Source organism: Camelina sativa, chromosome 1 (genome assembly GCF_000633955.1).
Source record: "Camelina sativa cultivar DH55 chromosome 1, Cs, whole genome shotgun sequence".
Taxonomy (NCBI): Eukaryota; Viridiplantae; Streptophyta; class Magnoliopsida; order Brassicales; family Brassicaceae; genus Camelina; species Camelina sativa.
Genome location: NC_025685.1, coordinates 17,488,744 through 17,509,870, shown reverse-complemented (window position 1 = coordinate 17,509,870; position 21,127 = coordinate 17,488,744). Strand labels below are relative to the sequence as shown.

The 21,127-nt window shown below is 41.3% G+C and overlaps 3 protein-coding genes across 3 annotated transcripts; 1 reads left to right on the top strand and 2 right to left on the bottom strand.

The window, feature by feature from the left end:
* On the bottom strand, nt 8,183-12,320 carry LOC104793216 (zinc finger protein-like 1 homolog). Its single transcript, XM_010519536.2, has 10 exons — nt 12,211-12,320; nt 11,879-11,986; nt 11,535-11,615; nt 10,877-10,994; nt 10,680-10,774; nt 9,868-9,939; nt 9,353-9,607; nt 9,144-9,255; nt 8,733-8,919; nt 8,183-8,616 (listed from the first exon to the last, which is right to left on the bottom strand). Exons 2-10 carry the CDS (start codon nt 11,900-11,902, stop codon nt 8,529-8,531), a joined length of 1,032 nt encoding a protein of 343 aa, XP_010517838.1. The 5' UTR covers nt 11,903-11,986; nt 12,211-12,320; the 3' UTR covers nt 8,183-8,528.
* On the top strand, nt 13,347-13,883 carry LOC104709201 (B3 domain-containing protein At2g33720-like). The gene has a single exon (XM_010425853.1). The coding sequence runs from the start codon at nt 13,347-13,349 to the stop codon at nt 13,881-13,883; it is 537 nt and encodes a 178-aa protein (XP_010424155.1).
* On the bottom strand, nt 20,462-21,127 carry LOC104793209. Its single transcript, XM_019243303.1, has one exon. The coding sequence runs from the start codon at nt 21,036-21,038 to the stop codon at nt 20,592-20,594; it is 447 nt and encodes a 148-aa protein (XP_019098848.1). The 5' UTR covers nt 21,039-21,127; the 3' UTR covers nt 20,462-20,591.

The following is a 21,127-nucleotide window of genomic DNA, read 5'->3' as shown; positions in this document are numbered from 1 at the left end:
GATCTCGAGGGGAGAAATCCAAGACATGGAAGCTGAGCTCGGGCTCCTGAAAGCCGACGAGGAGGAGGCCGACGAAAAGGTTTCGAAGGTAACTCTCCGTGACCTCGACCTCTCTGGATTTTCAGACCTTTTGGCGGATACGCCCGATCTTTTGTGCAGCGAACACCCTTTGAGCATTACAATCGACGAGTCCGGCACTAATCTTGGGCAAATGTCGAATCAGGGGATGGACGACTTTCTGGCGAACACCAAGTCGGTAGAGGAGCTTGAAGATATGGGACTGGCCCTTTCCGAAGCAGCATCGGACCCCGCTCCCCATACTCAGTAGTTTCTATATCGGGGTTGTTTTGGCACGGGTTGCCCCCCGTTTGTCGTATTTATTTTTAGACTTGCTTTGGAGTGTTTTGGTCGCGGTGACCACTCCGTCTTCAAAATTTTTTGTTTTTGTCATGCTAAATGCGAACCTCATATCCGCAATCTTTGTTTGAAAAGATGATACGAGCATAAATGAACACGAAGTCAGAACTTCGGTTTAAGAGTTCGCAAAAATGACACCCCAACTTTAGTAAGGCTGAGTACGAAGTGAACACCTCGGTTTAGATTAGAATTTTGCAAAAACTAAGCTTCGACTTTAATAAGTAAAGCTGAGTACGAAGTGAGAACTTCGGTTTAGGTTAAAGTTTCGCAAAACCAAGCTCCGACTTAAAGTAAAGCTGAATACGAAGTAAGAACTTCGGTTTAGACTTGCGAAGTTGAACCTCGGCTTTAAATGATATATGCAAAGTCGGACTTCGGCTTTTAATGATATAAGCGAAGTTGGACTTCGGCTTTTTTTTTTGAAGCATTATTAATAAAAAAGTTTAAGAAAACTTTAAATTTTATTAATATGGATAGCTAGACCCGAAGTGGGCTGACTACGTACCCTTATCGGGATCAAGCTAAACGTAGTTCGATACAAAAGATTAACTGTAAAAGAGTTTAAGGTGTAAGGAATTCCAGGACCTCGGGACTGGTTTTCCCTCTGAATCCTCGAGCTGATACACCCCATTTCGCACCTCGCGAGTAATTCTGTACGGTCCTTCCCAGTTAATTCCCAGCTTCCCTGCATTGAGCTCCTCAGTGTTCTCGTAGACTTTTCGGAGGACTAGGTCGCCAACTGCCGAGGGCCTGCCTCGGATTTTGGAGTTATAGTACCGAGCTACTGCGTTCTGGTAATTCTGGATCCGAACTAAGGCCTGGTCCCGACGCTCATTGATTGTATCGAGAGTATCCTGTAGGAACTCTTCATTTTCCTCAGCTCGGAGTGGGTTCAGTGAGGTACGGACTCCAGGGACCTCTATGTCAGCTGGGACTACGGCATCAACTCCGTAAACCAGGGAGAAAGGTGTTTCATTAGTGGCCCGGCGAGGTATTGCTCGAATTGCCCAAAGAACGCCTTGCAGTTCGTCTGGCCAGCGCCCTTTGCGAGAATCGAGCCGTTTCTTCAAGTTAGCAAGAATGACCTTATTCATCGCCTCGGCTTGCCCATTACCTTGCGGGTAACGAGGAGTTGACTTATTGAGTCGAATCTTCCACTTTGTGCAAAACTCTTCGAACTTCGAGAAGATGAACTGTGGACCATTGTCCGTGACGATTTCGTGGGGAACACCGTAGCGATAGATTATACTTTTCAGCACGAACTGCTCCACTTCTTCACTTGTTACTTTAACATAGGCCGCTGCCTCCACCCATTTGGAGAAATAATCGGTAAGAGCGAGCACGTACTGAACTCCTCCTGGTCCCCGATGCAATGGACCAATGATGTCCATAGACCACCTCATGAATGGGTAAGGTGCGGACACCGAAGACAGGAGCTCGGTAGGTTGGTGGATTGACGGGGCGTGCTTTTGGCACTTCTCACAAGCTCGAGAATAATTTTCGCAGTCCGTGACCATAGTAGGCCAGAAGTAGCCTTGCCTTTTGATTTTGAAAGCCAGAGTCCGACCTCCGGAGTGATTCCCATTGGGACCGTCATGAACAGCTCGCATTAGCATCGCAGACTCTTTACCGGCAACACATGTTAGATAAGGACCAGCTACACTTTGGCGTAAGAGTATTCCGTTGTAGACGCAATACCGCGCACTGACAATCTTGAGTCTCCTGGCCGCCCATTTGTCGACTGGGAGTTCCCCTTTTTGCAAGTAAGCCCAGATCGGGCTCCGCCAATCGCCTGCCCCCCAGCTCTTAGAATTCGCACTGCTTGAAGTAGTATGTGGGATAACAGCTTGATTGTCAACTGATGAGATCAACGATCCCGGAGTTCGACTCGCGTCTAGCTCGGCCAGAGGTGGGTGAACTTCCATAGGAGTAGGCATAGCGGGGGCTGGATCCTCCGATGGCAAAGAGTCCGCAGTCGCCTCGCGAGCTGCCTCCTTAGCAGCCAACTGTTTTTGCATTGCCCGGGTGACGACATTTGAGCTCTCTAGTCGGATGCTTGGAAACTAGATGACTTCGACGGGGATAATCCTAGTCATCGCAGGATCCGAAGTGGATGCCAGAGATGCTAAAGCGTCCGCACCGGAGTTTTCACTTCGCGGGATCTTAGTGATTTCAAAATCCTCGAACTTAGCGACTAACTCTCGAGCTGTGGACAAAAACTGTTTGGTGACCAGCTGCGAATCGTAAAAAGCTCGGAGTCGTCGGACACCAATCCCTACTGCGAGGCGTAAACCAGCAAGGAAGGATTCATACTCGGCTTTGTTGTTTGACGCGCTGAAAGCAAAGCAAAATGACTGCTCGATTACTTCGCCAGTAGGAGAAGTGAGGCGGACCCCAATTCCTGCTCCCGATCTGGAAGAAGCGCCATCAACATACAACGTCCATGGGACTTCAACATTGTCGCTAACCGAAGAGGCTAGTGGGAGTTCGATCAAAAAATCGGCCAGCACTTGCGCCTTAGCACAGGTTCGAGTCCGGAACTCGATGTCGTATTCACTCAACTCGACAGACCATTTAGCTAGTCTCCCGGACTGGCTTGGACTATGTAATACCGTCCGAAGTGGTTGCGTCGTCAGGATTATGATTGTATGGGACTGGAAGTAAGGTCGCAGCTTTCTTGCCGAAGTGACTACTGCTAGGGCCAATTTCTCCATCATAGGGTACCTGGACTCCGCCCCAGTAAATGACTTACTGACATAGAATATTGGTCGCTGCTCCCCCCTTTCCTCCCGAACCAAGACTCCGCTGACTGCACTGTCCGTGATAGCTACGTAAAGAAAGAGTGGCTCACCGAACTCGGGCTTAGCCAAGACCGGCGGTTCAGACAGATAGGCTTTGAGCTGAGCGAACGCCTCTTTGCACTTCGCATCCCATAAGAAGTTTTTTCCCCCTTTTCGCAACAGCTGGTAGAACGGGAGGTATTTGTCCGTAGATCGAGAGATGAAGCGGTTGAGGGCTGCGATCCGTCCATTAAGGCGTTGCACTTCGCGTAAAGTCCTAGGAGAACTTATAGACAAGAAAGCATTAATCTGCCTCGGATTCGCTTCGATTCCTCTTTCTGTGACGATATACCCCAAAAACTCCCCTAATGGGATTGCAAAAGTGCATTTCGTGGGGTTAAGCTTCATCTCGAACTGATTCAGGATGTCGAATCAAACTTTCAGATCCACGAGATGCGAGCTAGCTTCCATTGATTTTACCAGCATGTCATCGATGTAGACTTCCATGGTCTTTCCGAGCTGGTGTTCGAACATACGGTTTACCAGTCTCTGGTAAGTTGCTCCCGCATTCTTTAACCCAAAAGGCATCACCTTGTAACAATAAATCCCGCGGTCCGTAATGAATGCAGTCTTCTCCTGGTCATCCGGGTTCATAAGGATTTGGTTGTAGCCGGAGAAGGCATCCATGAAAGACATCAGCTCGTGACCCGAAATGGACTCGACTAGCCTGTCGATGTGCGGAAGTGGAAAGCTATCCTTGGGGCATGCCTTGTTCAGGTCGGTGAAATCAACGCAAACTCGTGATTTTCCATTCTTCTTTTTGACTACCACCGTGTTTGTGAGCCATTCAAGATACTTCACTTCACGTATCTGTCCCGCCTTCAGTAGGCGTTCCACCTCTTTGTTGACGATTTCAGCTCGCTTGGGACCCAGCTTCCTTCGCTTCTGCTTTACAGGTCGGAACGTCGGGTCCACATTCAGCTCGTGGGAGATAACTTCTGGACTGATACCGGGCATCTCGTCTACGGACCACGCGAAGGTGGCCATATTTTCTTTTAGGAAGGTTATCAGACTGGCGCGGAGCTCGCTATCCAATCCCACTCCGATCTTGATTTCCTGATCCGGAAACTTATCATTGATGAAAATGGACTCAGTGAGGTCACCTTTTAGCTGCTTCCGAACTGTATTCTTCGGGACCTCGAGCTGTAGTTGCTATTGAACCAAGAGCTTGTGACTTGCGAGATAGCAGCTCCTCGCCGTCCTTTGGCTTCCTAGAATCTCCCGGACTCCTTGCGGGGTCGGAAATTTGACGCACTGATGGTACGTCGAGGCCACTGCCTTCATCTAGTAGAGCCAGGGAGTTCCCAAAATAACGTTATAGGCCGCAGGTCGGTCGAAAACCGTGAACTCCACCATTTTAACCACTCCTTGAATGGACACCGGTAGTGTGATCGTGCCCAAGGACATTGACGTCTCGCTAGTGAACGAGACCAAAGGTGAGGGCGGTCCTACGATGTGTTCTTTCCCGATACCCATTCTAGCGAGCGTCTCGAGGAAAATCAAGTCTACCGAACTTCCAGTGTCAATTAGGATTCGGCAGACTTCGTGGTTCGCCACGTCAAGTGAAATGACGAGTGCGTCATCGTGCGGAGTGTCCAGCTCCTCAGTTTCCTTCTCGGAGAAAGAAACTTTAGGTAGATTGCTTGCTGCGACCTTAGCTCGCTTCGGCTGGGGGCTGGTGAGCTTCCGCTGATGGTCTTTGATCGCAGTGATGGAGTTCCGAAAGAGGCGTGATCCCCCCATTATCACGTCGATTCTTTTCTTGGGGGTTTCATTGCCATCGGACTGCTTCGGTTTCTTTGAAGGTGGAGCATCTTCGTCCACCTCGGGAGTCGCTTTCTGCTCCAACTCCTCGATTGTTACATTTGGCATTTCTCCCGCCACATACTTTTCTGCGAGGAGGTGCATCAGCTTCTTGCAGTCACGAGTGGAATGACTGTTGGTTTTGTGGAGCTCGCAGTACGTGTCCTCATCTCGGACCCACTTGTTACTCGGGAGTACACCACTCTTGGAGTGCGGTGAGAATGGAGGTTTGGACGGTGAATTCTTTGGAGAATTCTTTTTAGGAGATTGAGTGGCTGCGAACGTGCTTGGCCCGGACTTCGGAGTCGTAGGCGGAGTCTTTTTGGCGGGCGCTTCGAATTGTGGTTTTCCTGTAGGCGGGGCGTTTTGTTTCTGCGCAGCGGCGATTTTGTCTTCCTCTACAACTATCCAGTTCGATGCCCGGTGTAACGCGTCCTGAATGGTTGGGAACCGATTCACGGACAACTCTTCGCGGAAGCGAGATTCGTGCCAGAGGCCGTTCTTAAGCGCGGCCAGGGCTGTGGAGTCCGAGAGTCTTGGAATCTTGACCTAGATCTCCTTGAACTTTGTTATGTAAGACCGGAGAGACTCTCCAGCCTTTTGGCTTAAGTTCCAAAGCTGAGCATCTGTCACCGCGGTTTCGATTAAGCTAGAATACTGCTTGACGAACGAGGTTGACAGCTCAGTGAAATTTGTTATGGAGCCGACTGCTAAAGACGCGAACCAAAGTAGTACCGGTCCACAAAACGTTTCTGCGAACAGCTTGCAGTACCCAGCGTCTGCTTCGTGAGGCTCGAGGTCCACCTGGCTAGCTGTCAACAAGAAAGTCTTGAGATGATTGGTCGGATCCCCTTTTCCTTCGTAGCTCGAGAACTTAATTTTGCCAGTATCTTTGATGCGGACTCGGACTATTTGATCGGAAAAAGGAGTTCGCCTCGACTCCTCGATCACTCGAAAGATATCCGGAGCTGAAGTGGTTGCACTGTGCATCACAGACCGCATGTCCCGGATTTCACTCTGCATGCAGAAGATCTCGGGATTGGTAACATACCCCGGAGTTGAAATGTTTCCATCCACAGGGAGAGGAAGACGGACTGGGACCTCGGAAGATCTGGCGACACCGGGCTGAACTGGAGTGTGGCCATCGCCAACCAGCGGTGGTGCTGTTTGCGTGTTGACTTGAGGTGGGAATGAATCTCCCGGAGTGACATTTGTTGCTGCCACCTGCGAGGTGGAAGGTGGAGTAACACCGGAAAAATCCAAAGCACGTCGACGTGGGTTTTGGTCGGAGAACAGGAGATCAACCCGATCGGCGTACGCGCGGTGGGAGGCTGAGAGGTTAGCTACGGACGTCGTGACTTCCTCCAAACGGGTGGAGACCTGACCCTCCAAGCTGTCAAAACGTTCGGTAAGAGCGGCGGAGGCGGCTTGCTGACGATCGGACTTCTCAGACAAGTCCTGCAAGAGCTTCTGGATCACCTCCAGGGATGCCTGATTGGGAGAGTCGGTTGCCATAGCGGTGGTTGTGTGTAGTGGATTTGTATATAAAGTCGGAACTAATGAGAGTCAGGCGATAACTCCCCTCCTTCTAGCGCCAAATGTGAGAACTGAAATCGATTCTCTCCTTCCGAAGTGATTCGAATGTGGAGGAGCTTATCACCGTTTAGAAGTTCCGAACTGAATTTGAGAGAATTTTGAGAATTTGTATTGTATTGCTTCTTTTGGAAAACGTTTTCGATCCCTTACAAAAGACTTCCCCCTTACATATTTATACCAACCGATTTATTGCCTAATTAATGCATAATTAATAGGGCACGATTTGCGTATCCTAATTAATCGTCTTGAATGCAGGAATCTTTGACCAAGCCCGAGCTGCGAGCTGACCAACGCGAAGCATCTCCGCGCTCTCTTCCTTTCTCCGGGCCTGATGGGCCGATCAGTAATACGCTCTTGGCCCATTAGACGTGCCCGGCCTAGGCCCTTTGCCTATTGCCCGAGATGACAGATGGTGGGTACAACACCTTAGTTTGCAAAATGAGACTAAAACTCCTTCATAATATAAGATTACAAGAGTGCAATAATGCAGCTATTGTTGATCTGTGCAAAATAATTAATAAATTCCTTCCCATTTTCAATAGACAGACGCATGAGCAAAAACGTAATTTTTTTTAGGGCATCTCCAATAACTCTCCTCATTTTGAAGGGAGCGAATTCTCGGAATGAAGATTTGAAGGTTGTTTGCTCCAACAATCAATCATCAAAAAAATCCTTAAAAACTAATTAATTTGCAATATACTCCTTAATATTTACAAAATTCACTAATAATAATAAAAACTCATAAATAAATATATAACATACATTTTAATTATTATACAATTCAAAATAGTATTTATTTTATTATACAACATACAATATTACATAATAAAGGTTTCATGATAATATAAATTACATATATAATAATAAAGCACACATAAACATACAAGGGCGGATCTACGTGGAGTTCCGCCCTTGTATGTTTATGTGTGCTTTATTATTATATATGTAATTTATATAATTTAGGCATGTTCAACATCTTTTTGACATGATTTTTTGTGATTTGGAAGGTTCATGATCCGATTTACCTAATTACTAGTATTTTGGTACAACTTGTAATATATGGAATATATGTGTGTTCAAGTAATTTATGTGTACTTTACTTTAATTTGTGTTGAGTTTGTTTAATGTATTTTTATTTTGTGAGAATCTTGTTTACTGTATCTTTTTTGTAACTTTGTTTTTAATATTATATTTTATAATGTAAACTTTGTTTTTAATATGACAAATTATTTTTTGTTTATTAAATTTATTTTAGTGTGCTTAAGTTTTCTTAATTAATTTTTATACAATTATTTATGAAAGACATAAATATAGGTACTAAACTGAAAATAAAAAATAGTTTTGAGGTTCTGAATAGTGAAACCTCAAATTTGAAGATTTGAAGACTTGGATTGTCTTTGTTCAAAAAATAAAACAAAAAAGACTTGGATTGTCAAAAACCTCAAAATTGGAGGTTTTAAGGGCTTGTTGGAGATGCCCTTAATCAACATATAAAATCGGGGAAATCATATATATTTACCCCGAAATAACGAGAGAAACTACTTAACAGGCCATAATGAAATGTTGAAACATTGAAGCGTCCATAAAATGTGTTTTCGTCTACCAAAAAACAATAGCTACAACTAAAACATGTCGATCTGAAACAGATACTTATGACCAGCAACAAACCACGGATACTGACACAAGGAACATGATTTGTAACGTTCTAACAAATAAACCGCAGGCCACAATTCTCAGAATCAACTCATGAAAAAACATTTTCTAGTCGTCCAAAAGGATCTACACCAGGGCAAATTGATTTGGTTAAGCCAGCAGCAATGTATATGATATATGTTGAGCCAGCCTTATTCCCCTGTCTCATAGGATTTTACCTCATCGCTGCTCCTCATCGGGTATTTCTTGACCAATTGCCTGTAGTGCAAGTCTGTAGTATAAAATCCCCATTGTTGCCATACAGGCTCTGCACATTGGTCACACAGATTTAGGCACAATTGATGATACTAACTTATTCTACACCAAACATTTGACAATTAACGACCAGGTGAAGAAAGAGTTACACCGTAAACAAGGTCTTACATGAGAGCTATGAGAATTAGTATTTTCCTTATATCCATTCTTGATGATCGTTGATGCCTTACACGACCTTCAGAACCATCATCTGCCTTTGTTGCATCCTTACGAGGTGGTGCAGTCACAGGTAGAGTTGGCAATGCACTAGACCAGAAAGGTAGTAAAGCCCGTAGAAACTTGTGACGAAGAGGACCTTACATGGAAAAAGAATATGAGAATCAGTCAAAGTCATCGTCACTGATTCATACAAAAGTGGAGTTCGTCTACTGGAAGGCAGACACTTGCAGCTTGAAGTAAATACTATGGATCTCAGAAATAAAAACCAGATACATATCCTCAGCCTAAGTCTTCTACTAACGCAAAACCACAACATCATTTCAGACAAGAGCGGTAAAAAAGATACGGTTTTTCTCCCACCTCTTCTTGAGTACTTTTTACGATTTCCGTCTTCATCGTCAGCATAATATAGAGTCTCGGAGTTCTGCCTGTCCACAGCGGGTACTCCTTTCCGTGCAGCAGCAGCAGCAAGCTATATACATCATCAACAAATACATAAATTTGTGACAAATGATAGGGGAAACAGATATTGCTACTAGTTTTTGCGAAAAAAACAAAGAGAATCTTACTCCAGGGTTTGAGCTTTTCATGTAATTCCCAGCTGAAGCAGGAACATCTATCTCAACTATCTCTGAAACCGCAGGTTTGGAATATTCTCCATTTCCGGCTACTGAATAACTATCAGGCAGGTTTTTTCCTTCTTGTGTATGAGAAGATGATGATAAATTAATTAATGCATCTGAAGCAAACGCAGGGGGTGGACTACGAGATTCAGTGGATCGAGAAACCGGATGGTTCCCAAGTAAATTCTTCTCAAGACCAGTCTGCCATACAGAAAGCGGAGAATTATATCAAACTAAACCAGTAATCATTTCACGACATGTTATAGTGTTCACTAGTCAACACAAAACAATGTGACAATACGATACTCTGCCATATTACTGGGGTTAATATATGCTCACATTGAGAGATGTCTGAAGTGAGGGTAAAACTCAAAAAGGTAATACTTTGGAGATTTTAACTTCTTTCAAGATGAAAAGTTGGATAATCAACAAAAACAATTGAGCTAAAAGATAAAACTGACCTGCGTAATCACTTCCCTTAACAGTGCATGAAGCCGAGATCCTGCATCTTTTACCATCTTGGGAGGCCAAATCTGCAATTGAAACCATATGAGAACTATAATATGGGACTCTCCCAAGAACGAAACAACACGTCCGCGTAAGATAAAACCAGGCTATACAAAATGATTTTTAAGTTTTTTAAAAAAGGACAGACAGGAATGGCATACAATCGGGATGGCTATTACTCTATTAGCTCAAACCTTGGTAGACCAAATTAATCTAGATAACTACCTCCAGTATATCACATCATAGAGTAAAGTATTACACACCAGAACATAGGAAGCAGCTAAAAGTCATCCGATATTTGATAGAAAAGAGTCAAGACAACATGCATTATCTATCAATAATTACTTTTCCAAGATTTGTCTGTCTAGGCGTAATATAGATTGATTGGCTCTCATCTGCTACATTACAAACAAAGGTTGCTACTGACTTGTAGAAGTTAACTAAACCAGAAAATCATGGACTACTAATCCCCTAAGAATCAAAGAAATACAACATTTAGTGTATAACGTTAGGTCACCCAAGTATCCACAAAAAACGAACACATTGATAGAAAGCCAGAACAACACTTATCAAGTGCTCATTATTGCTATAAAGAAACACTGGAGATCACTCTAACTCAAATATTTCTCTAAATCTACGTATCAATACGAGACACCATCCAAGAGCTCCCGTGAGGACCAACACTCAAGAAAATAATGCAATAATAAAACAGGAAGAACACAAAAGAACTTTTTCTACTACATTCATATGTATCAATTGGACTTACAGGCGTGTTACATGATGGACACACATAACCAGCAGGTGCAGTATGAGGAGGAAAACTCTTGATATGCGAAACCAAGCAATTTGTATGTAAAGCATCTGATACAAATAGAAGATAGAGATAATTCCAATTATTTAGTTGTAGAAGACACTCAGAAATAAAAAATTGAATCCAACAGTGGTAAAAGTCAGATAACATACGCAAGCAACCCAACCGAGTGACTTGATGACCTGCCCCCTCATCAAATGGTGCCTGGCATTGACAACACTTTGGCTGATCATACTCTCCATCTATCACCCATTCCGAATAAGTCCGAACCTATTGATTACAGCATTATAAAAACATCTTTCAGTCTCGTTTCTCCATGTCAATAATGAAGCAGCATAAAGAAAAAGAAAAAAAAAAATCTGAACACTGCTCAACTAAACAGAGAGGAAAATGGCTGAAGAGAGATTATAAAATAGAGCAGATGGCTGCTTGTGTTCACAGATCAGGACAAACAAGATAGATATGCCCGGAGAAATAAATCTTGCTGCAACTAATGCCTATCTTGCATCGGTTATGATGGACAAGAGTGAAATTAACATCAATAAATGACTAAACAGCTCCAAAGACAGAATCGAAGACGGAGTATCTAGTGGTCAAAGTATTGAATTCTTTAAAATGACACGAAAATAACAATCAACAACTAAACCAAAAGCAGCAATTATTTCCAACAGTAGAAGATCTTCCATATATTATTTTTCTTCTTCTATTTCTACAAGGATACCATATTCCAAACAACAAGAGACTAATTCAACAAGAAAAACTATCAGCTCGCAGGGTGACACCAAATAGTATAGATTAGATAAAACATACCACACAAGTTTGATGCTCCGGGAAGCAAATACATTCCCCGCAAACAGGGACCTTGTGAACAAAGCAATACAGCTTCGTAGCCTGAAAAACAAAAAGGAAACATTAGCATCCACTTGATGATGAGCTATACAAGAGAATCCAAACAGAAACAAAAAAAAATTACAAAAAACAAACCAAATCGTTTCATAAATTTCCCCCCAAAGAAAACACAAATCCAGATCAAACCAAATGCGACAATTTTGGGGAAATCACATGCAAGATCAGAAATCGCTAACAGTCATCATTCCCGCAGATCATCAAATTGATAAGGAATCCAGTCTAAGAAATCAGTAGATGAAAAATACCTTCCTGCATTTGCAGACCACCATTGCGAAGGGACGATGATCCCCGGCTGAGAGAGCTCAGAGGATTAGATCGCACTCCCGCAATCGAAACAAGCTTAAGTTCCTCGGCTGTTGATTAAGGATCACAAAGAATAAGAAGACGGAGAGTAATTAGAGATCGGAGAAAAAGTGAGCTCGTCGGAAGATATTCTGGGATTCAATAATCAGATCAGGGGACTAAGAAGGAGAAGAAACTGAGAGGATCCGAAATTGGAGCTCTATGGAAGGAACAATTGAATCCCAAAATTCGAAGCCTAGATTGAAGAAATTTGAAGGAGAGAAGAGAAACGTACCAAAGCAGAAGCGATTCAGAGAGATTTTTATTTTCGTTTTTGCGTTTTTGCTCACTTTGATGTTTCCTGAAGGGAGCACTCGTCTTTTTCTTATGCCCCTATGAATATTGATATTTTACCATTCATTCTCTTTTTGTTTTTACACACAAAAAAAAACAATCAATCTAACTGTTACTACAATGGTATTTTCTGTAAAAGTAAAAAAAAATAGTGAATATATATTGCCCAAGATATATTGGGTTTTCTGCAAAAAAAATAGAAAAAAATAAATAAATAAAAATAAAACATTCGAAAGCACCAACTTTCTTGCAATTTTACTTTTTGTATCTTAAAAAATGCGAACTAGTCCTACAAATTTGAAAATAATACGAAACATAAAATTTATACATTTATTTTAAATGTTTTCACGGTAATTAGTTTTTTAGAATTTTAAATATTAGAACCAGATAAGTTATCGGGTAGTATTATTTTTTTAACATTTTCTAAATTTTAAGGGTAAAAAACGATTTATATTGCATATTATTTTTATTTCGTATGACTGATTTGCATTTTTTATTTTTTAGATGAATGATAAAGTTCTGAAAATGGACGACTTCAATCTTTTTTTTTTTTTCAGAAAACCTTAATATAGCACCAGATTTAAAATAAAATTAGAAAAATGTGGTTATCCATATTATGCTTCTCTAAACGTGGTTGCCACATGATATAGGTAATTTTTAAAATATGTTCTTCGATCGGTGTATTAAATGTATTGTATTATAAAATATGTTTTTTCATCATGTTCCATATCAACTAATTACTAATCTTATAATTAGACTATATAATTCCTCAGAGGTTAGCAAAACACAAACATACATACACTCAAAATTCCAACGCAGAAATTGAAAATTAATGATTCAATTAAAAAGTACGTTTTACATAAATCTGCAAAACTAAAATATAATCTTTCCTTTTCCTCGATAATAAATAAATATCCTTTTTTTGAAACAGGAAAATACCTGAAAAAAAAAAAAAAAAGTTAACGCACAGATGGGTTTAATATACATTATATACATCTATGTTACAGTCTCAAACTGAGTCGAACGAGAATGATGCAAAATCAGGAAAAAACACCACAAGACCTTCAATCATCGGCAATGAAGATGGCTCTTCCCTCTGCTGCATCGAATACTCAATACTTGTTCTACAGTAATTCATCGGAAAACCCTACGGTCTCCACGAATCTGTGTTTGTCGTTTTGTGAAAACTCTAAGAAGAGGAACCCTGATGATTCAGCCATGGTTTCTTGGACACCAAGCGAAAACAGATTAACTAAAGAAGAAAGAAAGATCAAGCAATTGAGGAACCTCACGATCACGAATGAAGAAAGGGCAAAGGAAGAATGGTACGGTGTTTCAACAGAACTGGCACTATTCAAAGATATGTGGATCATCAAGAAGGTATTAACCCCTAGCGATCTTGGCCAGCTTAGCCGTCTTCTTCTTCACACTGTCCCCATTGAGGACCACATCATCAAATATCTCAACAAGGATGAAAAGGTTAACGTGCAGGATGGGTTAGGAATCACGGTCGATGTGTATGACCACGACACTGAATCTACGTACGAGCTGCTTCTAAAGAGATGGACCACGTTGCATAGTTATGTTTTAAACGGTGGATGGTGTTGTCCGTAGGAGAGGTTTGAGACAAGGAGACGAAATTGGACTATTTTGGGATCGTTTTGCTTCGAGGCTCCACTTTCGTGTGCTTTCTCGTGCAGCTACATAAGTTTTTGTAGATCAGAAGAACCCTAACTAGTGGAGCAATGAGCAGCGGAGGGAGGAAGAGAGAGACGTCGAGAGAGATTCTTCTTCTTTTTAGGCTTCTCAAGTTCAGTACTTACATTCGCATAATTTTCTCAACATGGATTAATTTTAATACAACTTTTAATATTATTTTAAAACTTATTTTTTTTCCAAGGTAATGTAAAGGAAATTCAATAGTGCTTACCACTAGCCCAAGCCCCAAGACCGTAATACCCGAGGCACTCGAAAGAACTAAAATGAGAATTCTTCTACGTATGATAGAAAATTTGGAAGAATAATAAAAAAAATACTTGAAAGACTTTTAGAGAGACTGAGAACTTATGAAGAACACTCTTTATTGAAACTTTCTTTTTATTTCACTTCTTCAAGTTAATTACAAATGATAGGGGTGAGGAGGTATTTATAGCCTCCATGGTTAGCTTACAAAAGTTTCTAGATTATTCTACTATTATCTATATCACTCTACTAAAGTATCTTTAATCTCTAGGACACTTAAATGTGATGATGATTTTTACAATGCTTCTAGAGAAATCTAGCACTTAGGCTTAACTTTGAGTTTAGTAAACCCATAATTAAGCTTGACCCAAATCAATTTTAACTTCAATACTCCCTCTTAAACTTGATTTGTCAACCATCCCGAGCTTGGAACGAAGTAACTAGAATTGGCCTTTTGGTAATGATTTGGTGAAGATATCTGCAACGTTTTCCCCACTTCGAACTTCCAAGGCTTCAATTGTTTCATCTAGAACCTTCTCCTTTATGAAGTGATGTTCTAACTGAATATGCGTTTTCCTCTCATAAAACACCAGATTGTTGCCAATTTGATAACACTCTGATTGTCACCGTAGATAGTCACCGGTTTATTAATAGGCTCGAACAAATATTCAAGGAGTCTTCGAATCCATATACATTCTTGAGCTACAAGTGTCAAACTTTATACTCCGCCTCAGTGGTAGAAAGCGACATCGTTGCTTTTTTCTTACTACACCATGAAATGCTTGTGTCTCCACATAAGAAGACATAGCCTGAAGTTGATTTTCGGTCATCTAGATCTCCACCAAAGTCAGCATCTGTAAAGCCATGAAGCGAGATTGTTGCATTTTTCTTGTACACTAAGACCATGTCAGGATTTGTCTTAACATACTTCAAGATCTTCATTACCGCTTCTAAGTGTGCCTTCCTTGGTGCTTGCATAAACTGACTTACAAGACCTACCACAAAAGAGATGTGAGGTCTTGTAATGGTTAAGTATAGAAGATTTCCCACAAGAGTGCGATAGGGTCATGGATGTGGTAACAATGATCCTTCATTACGTTTGAGCTTAATGTTAACATCCATATGCGTGTCTTTCCTTCATGCGGCCCGAACCTCTCAACAATCCTTCTTGCATAACTTTGTTTGCCAAAGAGTATTCCATTCTTTAATCTTTCAACCTCTAGGCCAAGAAAGTTATTTAGCTCACCCAGCTTCTTCATCTCAAACCTTATCAACATGTCTTCTTGTAAACGAGCAATTTCTGCGTCATCATTCCCAGTAATGATCATATATATCATCCACGTAAAGAAGAAATACTACGTGGAGTTCTCCATTCTTCTTGAAGAATAGACTCGGATCAGAACTTGATCCCTCATAGCTGCAAAAGTGAAGGAACTGGGTAACCTTTCTATACTCGTGGAGATTGTTTTAATCCGTATAAGGCTTCTTTTCAGCTTGCACACATGATCTGGATGCTCTCTTGATTCAAAACCAGGTGGTTTCTCCATCAATATGACTTTATCAAGTTCACCATATATAAAGGCATTCTTCACATCTAGTTGCCACAACTTCCAACCAAAACTTGCAGCTAAAGATAAAAGTGAGCATATCGTAGTCATGTTCGCCACTGGACTAAATGTTTCATCATAATCTTCTCCATACTTCTGTGAGAATTCTCGATCAACCAACCTTGCTTAAAACCTATCAATTCTCCCGTATGCTTTTCGTTTAATTCGATACACCCATTTGCAAGAAACAGGCTGGACATCCTTGGGCTTTGGAACCGTATCCCAAGTTTCATTATTCATGAGAGCACTCATATCTTCCTTCATTGCGGTATCCCATTCTTTAACTCCTTTTGCTTCGTCATAAGATGATGGCTCATCTTCATCAAAAGGAGCAGCGAAGAAGCATGAATATGTAGTTATGAACTCCTCATCTTTAAACCGAGCAGGCCTGACAATATTCCTTTTCGGTCGTTGACTAGCCACTAAACCGTGATCTTGTTCTTCTTCTTCCTCTTGGTTAGTGCTCCTCCGTTCACCTTGAATATTACTCTCAAAACTTCTACTCTCAACTGGTACTTGAGAGTTAATTCATTTATCTTGGAGGATAAAAAGAGAGACACAACATACTTATGTGTCTCAGGTTCAATACACCTCCAACCCTTCCTTTGTTCATCATAGCCGACAAAGATGCATTTCTTTGACTTTGCCTCCAACTTGAGTGTTTGAGAGTCTAATACATGGACGTAGAAGATAGATCCAAATATTCTGAGATGTTTCACCGTTGGCTTTTTCCCGTGAACCATCTCATAAGGAGACTTCATATTGCTTGGACTAAGTAGAATTCGGTTGATAACATAAGCTGCACATCTCATGCCTTCCGCCCACAAAGCCTTAGGCAAATCTTTACCATGTAGCCAACTTATACATGTCTCACTTAGATGTCTTATCTTTCTTTCTGCTACTCCATTTTGTTGAGGTGTATATGGATATGTAAATTTTCTCTTGATACCTTTATCTCGACAAAAAGAGAGAAACTCCTTAGACATGAACTCCCATCCATATTCTGTCCTTAAGATCTTGATCTTCCGACCTAACTCCCCTTCAACGGTAACCTTAAATTCTTGAAACTTTGAGAATGGTTCAGAGTTTTCCTTCAAAAATTATACCCAAGTGTACCGTGAGAAATCATCAACGAACAATAATATGTAGTGATACCCGGAGTATGAGGGTGTTCTTGTTGGAACCATCAAGTCACTATGTACCCTCTCCAATGGAACATTACACCTTGAAGTGGAATAGTCAAATGGAAGCCCATGAGACTTTCCATATTGACATCCTTCACAAAGTGTGCCTTCATCTTGGATCTTCAACTTTGGGAACCCGTTAACCAAGTGTTTATTCACCATAACCTTAAACTTAGTAAAATTTATGTGACCAAGCCTAACATGCCATAACAGTTTGAGGTCGATAAAACATAAAGACCTTTAACCCGTGCTCCGGTGTGTATCACGTCTGCTTTTAGCTCTTGAATATTATTTAAGAATTTAACATCTTTTGGTCCAAATGAAACATATTTACCCGATTCCACCGCATTTACCACAGAGAGAAGATTTTTCTTTACTCCAGGAACACGGTAAACGTTCTTGAGAGTAATTGGGCCTCCATCATATCCTTTGATGATAACCATTCCTTCTTTCTCAATGTTGTGGGCATATGGGTAACCCGTTCAGGTTAACGGGTTTTAGGAAAATTGAATCCATTGGGTAATTTTAAACTTTCGGTTTGGGTAACACCGGGTTCAGATCGGTTTAGGTTACAAATTTTAGAACAGATTACTACCCGAACTACCAGCTACCTGAAAAATTCTTAAAAATTGGTTTAATTTTCATTATTTTAACTAAATTTTGACATATCTAACAAATATTTTTGGATATTCGATCATTTTAAGTATTTAGGTATAAAATTAGTTAATGTGTTCAAAATTATAATTATAATTTTGGATATTTAAATTATATTTCTAAATATTATTAATATTGTAGATATTTCTATATTTTTGGATTTTATGGGTATCCGTTTAGGTAGCAGGTATTATCCTAACCCGAACCCGAACCCATGGGTTTAGCAATATAAAACCCAATAAGGTTATTTAAGTATACTCGTACTCAAACCGAATCGGTCTTGTAACAACCCGTCCGTGGACCCCACTAGCCTCACTGCTAACTTGCCCCATAGGCCCAAAGCTGGCCCTGTAGGGCATCGATCCTAACCCCTCACCGTGGCAAATGGAACTACTCATCCAAATCCACAGTAGGTTATTGGTGCGCCAGACGTTCCTCGAACCCTGGTCCTCACCCTTTATCAACCTTCCCACAGGACAAGTTGCCACCAATTGATCTGCATTTTTATGTGACAACCCGTCCGTGGACCCCACTAGCCCACCGCTAGTTGCCCCCATAGGCTGACCCTGTAGGGCATCGATCCTAATCCATCACTGTGGATATCCAAATCCACCAGTAGGTTATTGGTGCATCAGGCGTTCCTCAAACCCTGGTCTCCACCCTTTAACAACCTTCCCACATGACAAGCTGTCACTAATTGGCGCACCAATAACCTACTGTGGATTTGGATGAGTAGTTCCATTTGCCACTGTGAGGGGTTAGGATTGATGCCCTGCAGGGCCAGCTTGGGGTCCGTTGGGGCGGCTAGCGGTGGGCTAGTAGGGTCTGCGGGACGGGTTGTCATATAAAAACCCGTTCCGCGGACCCCATTAACGGGACGGGATAAGTTGCCACCGTTCGAGGATCTGCAGGTCAATTGGTGACAATTTGTCTGTGGGAAGGTTGTTAAAGGGTGGGGACCAGGGTTCGAGGAACGCCTGGCGCACCAATAACCTACTGTTGGATTGGGATATCCACAGTGATGGGTTATAATCGATGTCGTGCAGGACCAGCTTGGGGTCCGTTGGGGCGCCTAGCGGTGAGGCTAATGGGCTAGCAGTAAGGCTAGCGGAGTCCACGGGACATGTTCTCACAGGTCTTTTCGGGTTTGGGATTTGGGTTTTGATATTTGGGTACGGTTTTTTTTATCCTGCCCTAGTTGTGGTGATGATAGCTTCTTTCCCTTCATGGTGTTTAAGGCTAGAAAATAATTTTTTTTGTCTCCGGTGATATGATGGCTACAACCAGAATCTACTATCCATTTATTTTCCAGCTTCTTATGTGTAGATGTACTTGAAGGTGCAACCTCAACCATGAAACACATCCCCCATTCTTCATCTTCAATATGATCTTTTGATTCCGCCATGTTTGTTTCCTTCAGTTTGACTCGACAAACCTTTTTAAAATGCTCAAGCTTCCCACACCGGTAGAACTTGAATTATTTCTTATCTCCCGTAGAAGATCCTTCACATCCATTATTGTTTCTTGGAACACCATCATTTGATTTAGCTTTGAAGTTTTGTTGCCTTCAAGCTATAAAGGCACTCCCCGAGTCATCATGAATTTTGACTTCAGCCATTTGTACGGCTAGTGATTCTTACGAAGCTAATCAATTTTCAAAGTCTTCCCAGGAAGGTTTTGTAGCCCATCCTTGAACTGAAATAAAAAACGGTGTATAGTCGGGTCATAGACCTCGAGTAATAAACCGTTTTAATCTAGCATCAGAAATTGAATCTCTGGATTAAGAGCATTAATCTTAGAGCAAAGGTTCATTATCTTGATGAAAAACTCTGAGATTGATGACTCCCATGCTTCGCATTTGCCAACTCGTTTACTAATAACTCTAGGCGAGCCTAATTCTTCTTGTTGAACAACCGATCTAACGCCTGCCAGATCAAACTAGCGGATGGAGACTTGCTCAAACACCGCCGAGAAAATAGACCTCTTCAAGGCAAATTATGCCTTTCCATTCTTCCGTGTCCACTCCTTTGTCGCTTCCGCGGTGACAGCATCTCCGGATGGTGGTAAAGTGCTACTTCCACCAACGACATCCCATAAGTCCTCACTAACCAAGTATGACTCCATACATACCGGTAGTTAGATTGGTTTAACACCCCCGTTCCCAATCGAACAACACGTCCAATAGATTCCATCCTTAGAGTAAACCTGAATTCTCTATAATCTCGTTCTTGATAAGCACAAGATTAGTATGGATATGATACCGTTTAAACGAAATCCAATACCCCAAGACGGTAATACCCAAGACACTCGAAAGAACTAAAATAAGAAACCCTCTAAGTATGATAGAAAATTTGGAAGAACAATTAGAGAATACTTGAAAGACTTTTAGAGAGACCTAGAGAACTTATGAATAACACTCTTTATTGAAACTTTCTTTTTATTTCACTTTTTCAAGTTAATTACAAATAAGGGGGGTGAGGAGGTATTTATAGCCTCCACGGTTTAGCTAACAAAAGTTTCTAGATTATTTTACAGTTATATATATCACTCTACTAAAGTAACTATCATATCTAGATTTTATTTTACAAATATCTAGATTATTTTACATTAATATCTTAATATATCTATCTAATAGAATTCTCTAGAACACTTATATGTGATGATGATTTTAACAATGCTTCTAGAGAAATCTAGCACTTAGGCTTAAATTTGGGTTTTGTAAACCCATATATAATTAAACTTGACCCAAAATCAAGTTTAACTTCAATAGGTAAGCATCCTTTTTTGCTCTATTTTTCTTTGAGGTAAGCATTCTCCTTTTGTGCTTGATATCTCCCTTTGATCACCAAAACGTCTCCATGACGTCTTACGCGTGAATCTACTCCACGTCATCTTCGGTTAAATCTTTAACCGACTTATGCTCCACTTTTTCTATGAGGTAAGCATCCCTTTTTCTTGCTTGGTGACTCTCTTTTGATCACCATCACGTCTCCTTGACGTATCAAGCATTCCCTTGGAACCTTTTTTGCTGAGTAGTCTTGCTCTGTTCTTCCAACAGCGGGTTCTCCGTCTTGTTCAATTGAAGAACTCTTCTGATTCTCAACTTCATCAAGTGATGCCTTCTTTCCAACCTTGTGATTTACCAAGAAATTGTTGACATTGTTGAACAATGTTTCAGAATTATCCTTCCACAACTGCATCTCCACATCCCTTTTCTCCATTGCCTTTTGAGAAGATTTTCTATCTTCTTCATCCTTTTGGAGCCTTCTACTTGAAGGTACTGTTGGTAAATTTTGTGAAGGTTGACAATACTCTCTTTTGTCACCACCATCTTTTCCTATTTTGATTTTCTTCTTCTTCATCTCACCCTTGATTTGTTGTCCCCATCTTTCTCTTCTTGGAGTGGAATTCTTCTTATTTTTGTTTTGCTTGGATCAGGCTCAAAGACCAA